At 41.2% G+C, this 14,280-nt stretch overlaps 1 protein-coding gene across 7 annotated transcripts in view; it reads left to right on the top strand.

The window, feature by feature from the left end:
* adgrl3.1 (adhesion G protein-coupled receptor L3.1) overlaps positions 1-4,098 on the top strand; it is a 125,986-nt gene extending 121,888 nt beyond the window's left edge. For all 7 annotated transcript variants that reach the window (XM_084340788.1, XM_084340787.1, XM_084340783.1 and 4 more), the window contains 2 exons: positions 552-854; positions 1,437-4,098. In XM_084340788.1, the coding sequence (XP_084196914.1) occupies positions 552-854; positions 1,437-2,080 (947 nt within the window). In that variant the 3' untranslated portion in view covers positions 2,081-4,098. The remainder of the gene's footprint in view (positions 1-551; positions 855-1,436) is intronic.
* The last annotated feature ends 10,182 nt before the right edge of the window (positions 4,099-14,280 follow it).

Below are 14,280 nucleotides of genomic sequence, written 5' to 3'. Positions count from 1 at the left end.
CTGTCAGCCACGCCAAAGTCTTTTTTTACTCAAATCATAAGTCAGTCAGTCCATGTAATACAGTGGATTTATTTGGTTTTTCTAGAAAATGCTGTTAAAAAAATCCTTCCTTGAACACAATATATACTTATGTACAATATAAAAAAAACATTGAATCTGAATTATTGTGGATCAAATGTGCAAACTGACATTTGAGTTAGAATTGAGCTGCAATAGGTTTGCCCTTAAAATCACTTGTAATGTAATAACTTTAAGTATCACTTCAAAACATTTATCATATTTTGTAGCGAAGCTCTTAACACTGCTCTTTGTATTGCTCTAGTGCTGGCAGTAATTGAGAAAAGAAAGTACTTCTGAGGTTTCTCTTAAATGAATTATGGATGCTTGAAGCATTTTTCTTTCCAAAAAATATCAGTGCTACTTTTTAATCCTCAATTCACAGCACACACGATGGTATCAAACAATAATTAAAATCTCTCTTCTGAGAAATCCACTTAGTTTATTTAAGAATCCTAATAATTATTACTTTTTGTATTAATTTTGTTCCTCAGAGGGCATCCTGAACAACGCAAGAGACTCCAGTGTTATGGATACACTCCCGCTGAATGGTAACCATGCCAACAACTACAGCATGGCCAGCAGTGAGTACTTGAGCGACTGCGTCCAGATTCTAGACCGTACCGGCGGCTACGGCACCCACAGCAACCACAAGGAGACGACCCTGGAGAAGAAGATCCTCAAGGAGCTGACCTCCAATTACATCCCGTCCTACCTCAACAACCACGAGAGAGCCACCACTGAGCGCAATCACAACCTGATGAACAAGCTGGTCAACAGCAGCATGGCCAATGGAGGTGACTGGTTTGATTTTCAAAATACACATTTAGATAGACACACGGTTTTGTCTCAATAGACACACTACTCACTACTAACGCTAGGAACAGTGTTTAGCGCTTTGTTACGTGCGTTGTTTTTTTGACATGCACAGATGCTGTAAATGAATATGTTAAACCTGCAATACTTGACTTTTTGGCCACTTGGAGGCAGCTGAAACCACCTGTGAACAAAACACTGGAATATTGTCACCTTTCAAAATCAATGGCAAACTTGCTAGTGTACAGTCCCATAATTTTCAGTCCAGCAGATGCTGAGAAACATTGTCTAAGAGTCGTGTTTCTGGCCACCTGGCATATGTAAGTCCAATACTCACTCTCCTCTTAGCTGTCTTCTGTGTCTGAGATTCACCATAAAATTATAATACATTTGTTATTTATGGATAAATTATGTTAATTGAAAACACTGAGTAGTTAAAGCTGGAATCTCTTCCGTGGAACGTTAAAATCACCACCACATGTCACCATACGAGCAAAAACACTGCTCCTTTCTAAAATGAGCAGAGCAGTGCTGTAACTATTATTCCTGCCTGGGTCTTTCAGGGAGCATGGCAGGAGGCAGCAGCAGCAGCAGCAGCAGTGGAGTTGGTGGCTGTGTGGGCAGCAGTAAAGAGGACAATTGCCCCATGGTGCTGGACAACCCTGCAGCCTTCCCCCATGAGGAGAACCTGGGTTTGGAGATTATCAGAGAGGAGTCCAACGCGCCGCTCCTGCCGCCACGGCCTCCTCCGCCAGACAGCCACCCCCCACCTCCGCCACCTCCCCACAGCTTCGCTCGGCCACGGCGCATTCCCCAGGAGACCAGCGAGAGCTTCTTCCCCCTGCTGACCAACGAGCACACTGACGAGCACACGCATTCGCCCAACCACAGAGACTCACTTTACACCAGCATGCCAGTGTTGACGGACCTTCCAGATGGGCAGATGAATGGTTTAACAGACGGAGAGGAAGACAGCTCCGGGGAACTGCAGCCCTGTAAGAGTGCCACTGCTCCAGAGCTGGATGACGTCTATTATAAGAGCATGCCAAACTTAGGCTCCAGGAATCACCTTCACGAGCTCCAGAGCTACTACCACATGGGCCGTGGTGGCAGTGATGGGTACATGGTGTCCGGAAGCAAGGAGGAGTCTGATTCGTCGCCTGAGGAGCCGCCCATAGACCCTTCTCACCTGGTCACCAGTCTATAGAGCCAATCAAGAGACTTCTATCCCTCCCCAGCCTACTCTCACACTTCCAACCCTCCAATGAAAACATTCTGTGTTGTCGACTGAGCTGGCCCCGCCACCCTGGACTGATGTGCTGTGTGTGACATTAACTATGGCTCATGACAATATGGTTGAGATATCGCCAGTCAAATGGAAGCAGGGACTGAATGTATTGTCATAAATGGTGCAGACTGAAAGGGCGGTTTCTGAGAGACTTTTTGTGAACATCGAACAGAAATGGGACATTCAACCTGGAAAGGAGAGGAATGGGGAGGGATTCTGTAATTTTACCCTACCTGTTACTTTAATTTTGAATCTTGAATTGACTGAAGCCCTACAAGTTCCCCAATATGGACCTCTAGCAGATCATAGCATATAGTCTCCAATACCACCACTACAGGGGCGTGGAGCTGCCTGTCTGTTTGTTTGTATGTCTGTCTCTCTGTCTCACTCTTAAAGACACGTACTGGGATAACGTTTCCACCTCTCCAAAGGGTAGAGCAGGATATTAAACTCTGGTGTTCACAACATAAACTGGCCTTAAAGAGGCTCCGCCCCACTACCTGCCAATCAAGTGGAGGATGTATGATATATGCCCTCACTACGGATCACCCTGAAAACTATTTTACTGGGCAACCGAACTGTACCCATATCACGCTGATGTTCTGAATTCTCTTCCTGTTCGTATCTGCTAAACTGAAGTTTTGTCTGGGCTGGTGTAACATTCCTGCAAGTTGTAGTGACTGCGGCTACTGTGTATTTCACTGAAAACAAAGAAGGAAGATCATATTACAACAGACTGAATTTAAAAAGAAAAAAAGAAAAAAAAAACAAGAATGGGTTCCGTTTCTTCTCCTTTCTTCTGTAAAAGTTTTCAGTTATCAAAGGATTATAAAGAAATCACAAACTGTTTCTATGTATTGTACAGAATACAGATACAGATACAAATGTTGCATATGACCAAGTCTTTTATTTTTTGATTTTTACGTTGCAAACCTTCTGTGTGTGGAACTGTTCTGAAATGTCATGACATGTTCTGGTCATGTGTAGACTGCAGAACGAGCAAGGAACAATCTTTCATGTCACTCTTTCGTACATACAGAGACAGTTAAGCACTCCTTAATCGATACGCATATACCCTGCGCACACTTCATTCTGGTCCTTTTTATAGCAGCACCACTGTCACTTAACATTTTGCAAATCAATTGTTACTATATACTTTACCACTGTGTAGATTTAAAACTAAAGGGACAATGAAGTGGCACAGTTATGAAATGGAAATGCTACGTTTTAGTCTTTGCTGAAGGTGGGACTCATCTCATTTGTTCCTTGAATAAAGCATTTCATTCCTTAAGGCAGATGGATATCTGGAGTTACACGAGAATGGTTTGTGAAGCATATCCTCTCTATTGCCAAATATTTTACTAATTGACGTTTCCTTGCTGTGCTGGTTTAGAACTTATTGTACAGAAAAAAAGAATACTGAGAATAATAAATGTCATTCTCTAAACTTAAAAAAAAAAGAGAATTTCCACTATTTGAAAAAGAGTGGGTCTCACCTGTGAAATGCCATGATTACACCATGTTTGTGTACTGAAGATGTGAAAGCTCTGCACACAGCGGCACTGTCCAATGTGGAAAGCCAATGTTTACTTATTTAGGAGAAGATTTCATAAGTGTATGAAGTGTAGCTTGCACATGTATCCCACAAGCCCCCTCCATGTCCCCAAGAGAGAAATTATTTATTTATCTGTTTATTGGTTTAAAGACAGCAAAAAACGAGCTTAGAGGAAAGAAAGCTGGCTTTAGGCAGGAGTAAATAAAGTGGCACTGGGTTTGTTTTATGGTTCTTTTTTTAAATTATTATGATCATGATTATTATTACAATATTATTGCTAATTATTTATTCTTTTTGTATGGGTTCCAAGTTGAATGATCTCATAACTAATATTTGTTGTAACAGTGAAAGTTGTTTGCCAACAAATAAATTACTGACATAGCTTTGCGGTTTTCCGCCTCTTGAGTGTTACCAGTTTTTACAGCGAAATGAAATGCAAACACAGAGTTAAGTGATTGCACTTCAAATATGCATTTCTAGCCATTTAGTGATGACATACTTTAGGTTTTGTAGTTCTTTGCTACATGCTTTTGTTTTAGTCTGGGAAATTCTACCTTTCTTTGGAAATCTGTAAAAACAACTAATGCTCATATACATAAAAAAGCTTTATGTATATGAAGGTAAACGTTTACAGAATAATATCAGGAAATTACTGGGGGAAATGTTGACTGTCTAAAAGGAAGTACATGCATGCCATAGCTCTTAATTGTATTGAGACTAACTCTTCATCTATTTACACATCGCATACATGTGAAGTACAGACCCTCAAGGGTCAGGGGATGAGGATACGTTCACACAAACCACCTTTGAAGTGGCTACGCACTACATAAAAGCACCTTTGCACCTGCCCTTGAATAGTCACTTGAGGGCTAGGTTGAGAGTAGGTTGGTCTTTGAAGTAGATGTTTGTGTAAGAGGACAGCCTTTAAGACTTAGGTTAAATGCAGAGTGTAGAGCCGAATGCCACAACAGTAGGATACTAGAAAGTCAGACAGAGGCAATGGGTATTACGCTGCAAGATTCACTTTGTTTGGCTGTACATCATGGTTGTCTAAAGATCACTTGGAACAGGTATGACCTCCATCTACTTTTCCAGCCACCTTAAAGTTATGAAAGTCAGTACAGGTAAAGCATACATGTTAGTGCATGGGGGAAAAAAACAAGCATCCATTACTGAAGAAATGAGTCAAATCCCCAGCACCTGTGCTCATGGTTTGGCATGTCGGATATCAATATGCTGCAAATGAGAACAATACAGCAAGCCCTCTGCCATACCCTACAGTTTAGGTTTGCGGGTGCTTCTCTAAAATGGCCCAAAGATCGTTTGTGTCGTTGAGGATGGTCCACATGCAGGGACAATCCCATAGAGAGTGGAAAGACAGACTGCAGCCTGCTGTTCTTCTCCCCGGGGAACAACTGCCCTCACCTTGGAAAATACAACCAAAACCCATTGATGGCCTTGGTTGTATGCCTTTCCTTTCTTTCTTTCCTCCCTCCAACCACCCCTGCAAACAGTGCAGAGAGAGGATGTGAGCTCTGTATTGACTGCACATGCTGTCGTTCTCAGAAATCTTGCAGAAGTAAGATTAGGCCACCTGGGACCCCCTTACTTGGCACGACTTTTCATTACAGACACAGAGAAAGTTGGACTCGAATTTTGAGCTTGGCCTCTGAGTGAATGTAGCTGCCAGCCAAGGTACTGACTAACATTAGGAGGTGTGGGAGACATTGCACACAAGTAGGTGGGATATTTCTGAGACAGTTCATCCACTCCCATCCAGCACATCCTTTCACTGGCTCAGCCCTTGAGGTCCTGCATTTTTCCAAGTGTTCTAGACTCTAGGAAGTCCCATTTCTACTCAATTAATATAACTTGTTAGGGCACCTTTTTCAGTCACTTTTGCTTCTGTAGGGCACGACCAAGGAGCCCCTACGCTCCTCCCATTCGGCCATAGTGATGTTGCAAGACTGTCAAGACTTTGATAGCATCTCACAAATTTAAAAAACAGTTGATTGTTGAGTCTCATTCCTAACTCGTCAACTAGTGATGCTTTCGGATGGTGGACGGTCCCACCTACCAACCCAAAGTGTCAGTTGATCACCTGGGTAAGCCAAAGTGTCCGTATCTGACAAGTTGGGAATGAGACTCAAAAGCAACTATCTTACAAATTGGACTGTTAAGCAGCAGTTCTTGTTTGTGGCGGTACCTGCGGGCCAAAGGGTGTGTATGAAGTGTAGATTTGTTAATATCTTGATTCCAATGAGCATGCATGTTTGCAGGTTTCACTTTTTTTGATACGCCACCTCATTCTGAAACTGGGCCTCGCAGCATGATTTTTCGGAAGCCAGCATCGCTCGTTTTCCTGGCAGTGTATTGCCTCATTTGACACACTTAAATTGACACCCTTAGTCAAGGTAAGGTTTTATTACCCTTACCCTACTCCTGCTTTTCTGGAGAGATGACAGTGGAACATAACATAGTTGCACATCCTGGTAAATTTGGATATGTGTTGACCAGGTGTGTGCTGGCCTTTAAAAAACTTTGGGTTACATATGACCACTGTTCTCCAAGTAGAGAAACAGTTTCTTCAACTTGAGGCCATTCTGAGAAATGCCCAATCCCAATACACCCCTACCACTTAGCTCTAGCCCTTTGTTTTGCACGGTCCCGTCTAGGGGTAGGGTGCACCGATTCCTGTTGGGATTGAGGGGTCGGGTAAAGTGTTAGGGCTACATGGCCGTCCAAACTGAGATTTTTCATTGGCACACTTCAAACCAAGGGTTATGAGAACTCTCTGTCATTTCCTTTTCTTTTTATCAAGCATAAAACAATGGCGACCAGTTTGCTGATGTCTCTGTAGCTAACTAGCTATGTTACATTGTTATTGCTGATTTCTGCATGACAGTTTTGATGTATTTCAATATTACATACTGTGCATTTAAGCAGGGCACTAATGATGTTCATACTTCTTTCCATTCACTAATATCTTGCTACTTTAGGTTTTCAGAGCTCAATATTTCTAAATACATTCGGCGAGACGTTGACAATGTTGACACCCGTTGGTTATTTGTTACTGGTAACAACTAACACTGCAACTTACTCCCTAAAATATCTCTCAGACTGATGTTGGTTTGGGTATTATTTGTTGTAGCTGTAGATTTTTTTTTATCAATATGAAAAGAGACAATTTATGGTCATAATCTCTGGTCATAACACATCCCAGATGTTAATATCAGTGCTTGACCTACAATGAATTTCCAATATATTTGTAAAAAGAGAAATGGAAAAATAAGTATTTGGCTCCAGATGAATATCAAAAGCTTGATGAAATTGTCTTTTATTTGTTGCAGTGCCACCACAAATCTTTTCAGTGTATCTGTGTGTTATTGAGGCCTCTCACCATTTCTTATCTGCTTTGATCATAGATTCGGTTTATGGAAGGGAAAGTAAAGAAAATAATAGAGTCAGGAGAGACGGAAAATAATGAAGGAGCGAGCAAGATGGAACAGTGGTGTGAGGAAAGGAGACAGAAAAAAAATGTGGAAAGAAATTGCATTTTTTATAAACGTATTTTAGCTTTCTTTCAAATTAACTGGAGCCACCTAACACTCACACTCCCCCTGTCCCTCCCTCTCTCTCTCCTTCCCCGCCATGCTGCTAGTAGCAGGCTGATTAAACGAGCGTTGGTCTATGTGGGTCATATCTCTGCTGGAGTGCTCTGATCGGTTAGTGCTGCCTGGCTGTGTTATCTTCCCCGCTCTCTCTGTTTCCCTCCTTCAAGGGAAGGCATTCAGTATGTCTTACAAGGTGACACGTCTCTCAGACTCAGCTCACACACCAAAGGCAGAAGACTGCGAGCATGAGTAGGAGTATAAATTAAAGGAATCAATCTGTTTATTGTATATGATTAATTAATGACGGTGGCAAGCCGAGGGAATCTAAATGTGGCAACTGTAATGCAGGGGACTACAAAAAGCTAAACAGAGCAAGACGTGCAGAATAACTTCCTGGAAAGCCGCTCATAGCTCAAAATAGTTCTGAGTCGTTGAAAAAGTACATGTGCAGAAATACTTCAGTAAATCTTCAGGCGATATTGAGAGACAGAAAAGATGAAAATTCAAGCAAGTCAGGATGTCATAGAATTAAATCAGGAGATTTTGACAAATAACTCAAAGTCCACTTACTTGGCTTTCCCTCCAAGCTATCAACCACAGCATCTCACAGTCTTCAACATCGGATGCCATTTGCTCATACCATACAGGTGTTTTAACAATGTTTATCTAGAAACAAAGCTTGATTGATTGACTTAGATTTAAAGCTCATCAGTGTGCTCTTTTCTCCCAGTGAGTCAGTCCCTAAATGCTTCGTGATGGATGCAACCTGGTATGCGAGCGGAATCCGGCGTTAGCGATGAATGCGAATGAATGGCACGGTAACAAGCAGCCCCCTCATTGTGAAACCGATATTACATTGTGGTCTCTGTTAATTAAGGCAACTATGACATTTAAAGCCGAGTTTGAATTTGATTAAATGTGGCAAATCAGCCCATCCATATACAGTATGACATTTCAAGATTTCCATCCCATTTCCTCCTTCTGCACTGTTGAGCATTATGAAGCACAAGAGGCACATTTCCCCGCCATTCTGGTATCCAGTTTAGCTTCTGATGGAATGGAATGGAATGGAATGGAACACATGACCTCACATTCTAGAATTCCTGTGCTGTCATTGGAATTAAATTATTGTATTAAATTACTCAATTTTAATTGCATTGTCCGGGGATTCCATCTATCATTATGTGGCCATTCCTTCTTTGATTAGAACCTCGCTGGGAGAGAGAGAGCTAATTAGTCTTTCTCTGAGCCACATCATGTTAGCGTCTGAATGGCTAGCCTTACACTGACCTCTGGAAACACATCAAAATGCACTGGGGGTCCCTCCGCGGACCTATGTGTGTGTGTGTGTATGTGTGTTTGCTAGTGTGTGAATGCCCATCCATTTTCCATGCCAGCTCATCTGCTTGCGCTGCCCAGCCTCTTACTCGTCGTCTCCTCACCTCAATTTTCCGTGAGTGTGCTCATTGGAAGAAAAACACTTAACAGGTACATACAGGCCACCCTGAATTATTCACTCTAATTGGCAAAAAGGGAGAAAAGAAAGGCTTTAAGCAAAAGAGTGACAGAGGGTGAGCTACAGAGTGGAAAAGATGGGGGAGAGAGTGGCCATCCAGCATCCATTGGCTTTTTCTTTTTTTTTTTTTGAGGTCACATACACCCCCATGCATGTTTAATTGGCTTTGGGATGGCATGGTGTTTCTGCTGCCTCTGCTGTGAGTCAGATTCACTATGCCTTTTCTGGAGCGTGCCTTTTCACAGAGGCTCAGCAATGGAGATACTATTTTAGGAACACATTAGGAGCCCAGAAAACACTGACATTTAGACTATCGCCGGGATGGCTGAGAGAGAGAGGGAGAGAGAGAGAGGGCTAGCCACTGGTGTATATGACTGATAGACGCTGGGTTACTGCCAGTGCGCTTTTGTGGAGAGCAAGTACAGTAGGCCAGACCCATGTCAAATTACTTTCTGAAATGGATTCATTTTCTTCTTTTAAATTGATCGAGTTTCTCTAGCAAGAAAAAACTGATTAGATCATCCCAAATGTGCAACTCGCGCATAATTCCAACTACATAATGGAGCAAAGGTTGAAAAAAAGAGAAACACTTTCAATTAATAATTGATCGTGGTCACACAGGAGGAAAGCCAGTGCAAATGAAGAGATGTACTGTCAACCCTCATGACACTCATGAACATTTTCCTGTGGCAAGGAGTGCTCCAGGAGTATTGGAGTGCATTTTAAACCTGTGCAGTTTCTGACTTTGTGATGACACACTACCTTCCCAAAGTAGGATCTCGTTACCAAACTATATCTGGCCACTGTGATAGTTTGTTCAAAGGTGGAACTAATGGGTCCCAAAAACTTACAGCATGTTAGCTTTGGTGCCTTGCAGATTCACCCGACTTCACTGTCCCTGTTCGTCTTGGAGTTGAATGACAGGTACTATGGTAGTAGTTTCTCACATACTGCAGAGGTACTGCATCATATCAGTGCAATAGATAAATGATTAATATAAAATAAGCTCTTGTTGAGCATGTATAGCTTTAGAACCAATTTCATTAACACAGAGAAAGCTCAGAGATTACTTCTAAACTTTGAGGATAAAAAGTGGATTTATCTTCACTCCTGTTTATCAACCTGACTACAGCAGTGACCAAGTTTACAGTAAATTAAACTTTGGGGCAGATAAACACTGCATGAGCAGGCTAACACAAAAATGTTCCTGCCATCAAACTCGCTTAACTGTTGACAAATCTTCACAGATGATGTAATGTTTTAAAGCCAAAGTTTGGCGACTTCCCTAGCCCTGAAGTAGTGGCGCCGACCACATGAAACGCACTAAGGCGTTAGCCTGAGTAAACTTGTGAATTTCTCTGGGTTTGGACATTGTTGGAAACACCTGGGATAATGTCAGTGCATAACTCAATGCAATACATAACAAAGGTCTAATTGTTTTTAGACATTTTAACACAGAATCCCTACATATTATATAATTAAGTCCTTTTTAAGCATATTGACTTTACAATGAAGGAGTATTGTGACTTGTGACCATGATGTGTTTTCAGTATATTCTATCTCACCTAATACAAACAGTGAAGTAAAAAGTCATTTGGCTGTTTCAGCGGATTTTCATCTCAATTTAAAGACCAAAGTCTACCCTGTCTCTTTGTCATACAAAGACAAAAGAAGCCATAGAAGTGTGTCCTTTCCCAGTTTAATAATCTGTCCTGGGTGCTAAATGGAACCAGTGTAGCTTTTCCACCTTTGCTCATGATCTCTTACACCACTCATAATAAAAATTACCTACCTACTCACCTAATATGTGTAACTTTAACACACGTAATGGGTAAGTGCACATGTTATTAAGCTGTAATAAGGATGGTAGCTGATGATATAAGTGTTGGGTCTGGTATATAGTTAATTCATTAAAAGTCCAGTGACACTTCCCAGGTGACAGCTCTGGTCTTACATGAAAGCATAATAGGGCTGGCTGTGTGCAAAAGAAAAAAATTGAAAGGCTATTTGTCTCGTAATATGTGCACCTATTCTCTCTTATATGCCGAGAAATAGCATGCACAGGCACCTCATGTTTTTACCAAGATAACCTGAACTTTTATCTTCTATGCTCGCTTTTCTTGATCTTCCACAGTCTTAATTTGGAAATGTTTGAAACTTAACTTGCTCTGTCTTCAGTGTTTGATAGTTGACTTACGTCTGTACAGAATTCCACCTTTAACTTTATTTGAACTTATATTTGGCTTGTTTGTTGCTATCGTTGTAGCCCATGTGCATGAATTCTGACCCCAATTATCAGTAAAACACACAAACAAACCGTTTGTCAAATAAGCTGTTAGTTTGTTTGGTTCACTGCATAAGACTGAAAAGTGGACTTACCAAATAAATATCCGATGCACGTAGGCTGCTCCATCTATCTCAAATAGCTCCTTTCAAAGGACTGTTGCAAAGCTCAGTAAAAATAAATAGAGAGAAATAAGGAAGGAAAGAAACAAAGATAAACAATGAAAGGGGTGTTAGAAGCATTTGACAAAAGGTAATTAAATGGTCATAATAATAACCTTCAGAAAGTGAGTGAAATGTGATGGAGAATTATCCTGCCTATTATTCTTTATTTACTAGGTTTTGAAATAACCAATATGAATCTGGATGTGAACCACAGGCCCTGCTCCCTATATGTTCACTATGATGTATTACATTAGATAAAGCAGCAATCGACTATTTACCACTGGTAAATAGCAGAGTCACCCCTGAGGGTACTTTTGTGAGTTTTTTTCAAACGCCACAAAAGTGCCCTCAGGGCTGACTCTGCACTTGGATGCCCCTATGGCAGATCAAACATGATAAAGTGCCCTCTTGGGTTCCCTTCCAGTTCATCATAAATGTATCAGTTCTTTCTACACACTGGTGCCCCACCACATACAGCTGGTGTCCTTTTTTTTCCGCCCCTGCCCCTCAAACATCCTGAGCCCGCCACTGCGCTGCACCTTGTTTTCAATGTCTTTTTTGAAAATAACTGCAATGTAGGCAATGGTGGAAAGCAAATACACTAATGCATGTACCACACTCAAGTATAATTTTGAGGTACTTGTATTAACATTTCATGCTACTTTAGACTTCTACTCCAATACAGTTCAGTTCAGAGGTAAATATTGCATTTGTTACTGCACTACACTTATCTGATAACTTAAGTTGCTAGTAACTTTGAATATCAAGGTTTTACATACAAACCATAAGCTCAGTTTATCAAATACAATGCATGTAGACTATGAAAGATTTGATGTTATAGATTAAACTACCTAATTTTTCACAAGCTAGAAATTATAATGCTGCTTACACAAAATGTAGGCCTCTACGTAATAATAATCTATTAATATAATGTCACACTGACACTGGTCATTCTGGTGCCAATGTGTACTTGTACTTTTGATGCTTTAAATAGGCTACATTTCGCTGCGCATACTTTTCTACTTAAATAAGCTTTTTAGCACAAGACCTTTACTTGTATGAAGTAATATTTCCCTGAGGTATTGCTACTTCTACGTGAGTAAAAGATCTGAATACTTCTTCCACCATTGGGTGTAGGGCGTATCTGCAGTAGAGCAGACAGAAGTAGCTTCTGACTGTGATGTGATACATTTTGGCAACAATATGTGATGGGAAAAGAAAATTGCTATTATGCTGGTGTTATCCTCCAAAATCATGCTGGTGTTATCCTCCAAAATCTGTCGCCATGAATAAAAAAGAGTAATGTGAAGAAAGGTAGAAACAAAGAAAGCTAAGAAAGAGCGGAAACAAAGCTACAGACATGAAGTAAGTTTTGCATGACATGCAGATGAAGAGAACACGAGACAAACAGGAAAGAGAGAGAGCATCCTCTATGCTTAATCTCCACATATCACTGCAGTCCAAACTGATGTCTCCCAGGGGCCATGTCTCTCTTTTTCTTCTGATTGGTAATGAGGCACAGCTGCCTTATAGTGGGCCCAGCAGGCAGGGCCTTGATTGCTGCCGCTTACTTGAGCAGGCAAAATGTGGCAAAGCCGACTGGATTGCAATGCGAGTGCAAGAACGGGGGACTTTTGGTAATGAAGAGATCCCAATCTTGGTTATTATGATTCAGAACGGTATTCTCAGCTCGACTAAACACGATTCACAAGTAGTTCTGGCTTGCTTGTTATGTTTTCATTGGCAGTGAATGTGATGTTTTTTGTGAAGGCTGTTAACGTGGCTGATCTTCCGGGATAATGGCTTTGGAACAAATATAGAAAGTTGCGCTGATACAAGCCTTAGAGTGTGGGTGTGAAACAGCTGTAATTGCGTATTGGATTTGCAGATTTTTGTACAAGAACACTAAACTATGGATCACAATTCTGCTGCCAGCAATGCTTTTTTTGGATGGTGTACATACGGGCGAGTGACAAATTAAAAGAAAAACCTATGAGTTGAGAAGTATAACAAATGGTGGCTCTGTTGTGCTGTAGGGGGCATTTTGCTGGCATGGTTTAGGTCCATTTGTCCCCTTAGAGGGAAAGTTCACAGCAAATCATTTTTTTCCCTATCCTATAATGAGTATTGGTGTTCTGATAGAAGCGTTCTCTTCCAAGATGACAGGGCCCCCATCCATAGGGCATGAGGGCTCACCGAATGCTTTGATCAGTGTTGAAATAATGTAAATCATGTGCTATGGCCTTCACAGTCAACCGATCTTAACCCAATTGAAGACATATGGGAGATTTTGGACTTATGTGACTGCACTCTCCACTGCTATCATCAAAACAACAAACGAGGGACTCTCTTTTGGAAGAATGGCGTTCCATCCCTCTGGTAGAGTTCCAGAGACTTCTGTTCTCAACACCTTACTAAGATACTTCATGTTGCTTTTTCATTTAATTTGTCACCTGCCTGTACTGTATCTCTGATTTACGTGGGATTTCTATTCATAGCCTTTTAATGTATCCATTTCCTCAACTGGAGAATTCGAAAATCATCTGAGTCTAATGCCGGGTTCAGACTACACAATATCAGCTTGATAATAGCTCACCATAGGGCACCAGAAAGGAAAATTGAAGCCGGAAGCGACAATTAATTTCTGTTTACCGTGTAGAGCGTCATAGCGGAAAGCAACAGACAGTGCATCAGGCAAAAATGACTAGCTTGCCGATAGGGGGTCCACGACCCTTCGAGGGTTCTCAGAGTTACTTGAGGGGGGCAGCCAAGTCATAGTTTGATAATACTTTGAAAGGTTTTCTTTTTAGAAAATCGAAATCTTTTTGATATTTCACATTAACATGAATCCAACATATTATTAGCAAAGATTAATTTGTAAAACATTGATGGTGGTCTACCCCACAAATCCTTGTGTGATCATGTGAGCAAGTCACGTAACCATGCACTAAATCATTGTGTAGCACCTATCTATAACGGCAAACTA

The sequence above is a fragment of the Pagrus pagrus genome, assembly GCF_965226575.1.
Source record: "Pagrus pagrus genome assembly, chromosome: 2".
NCBI lineage: Eukaryota > Metazoa > Chordata > Actinopteri > Spariformes > Sparidae > Pagrus > Pagrus pagrus.
Note: the sequence above shows the minus strand (reverse complement) of the source record. Positions and strands in the feature narration are given on the sequence as shown.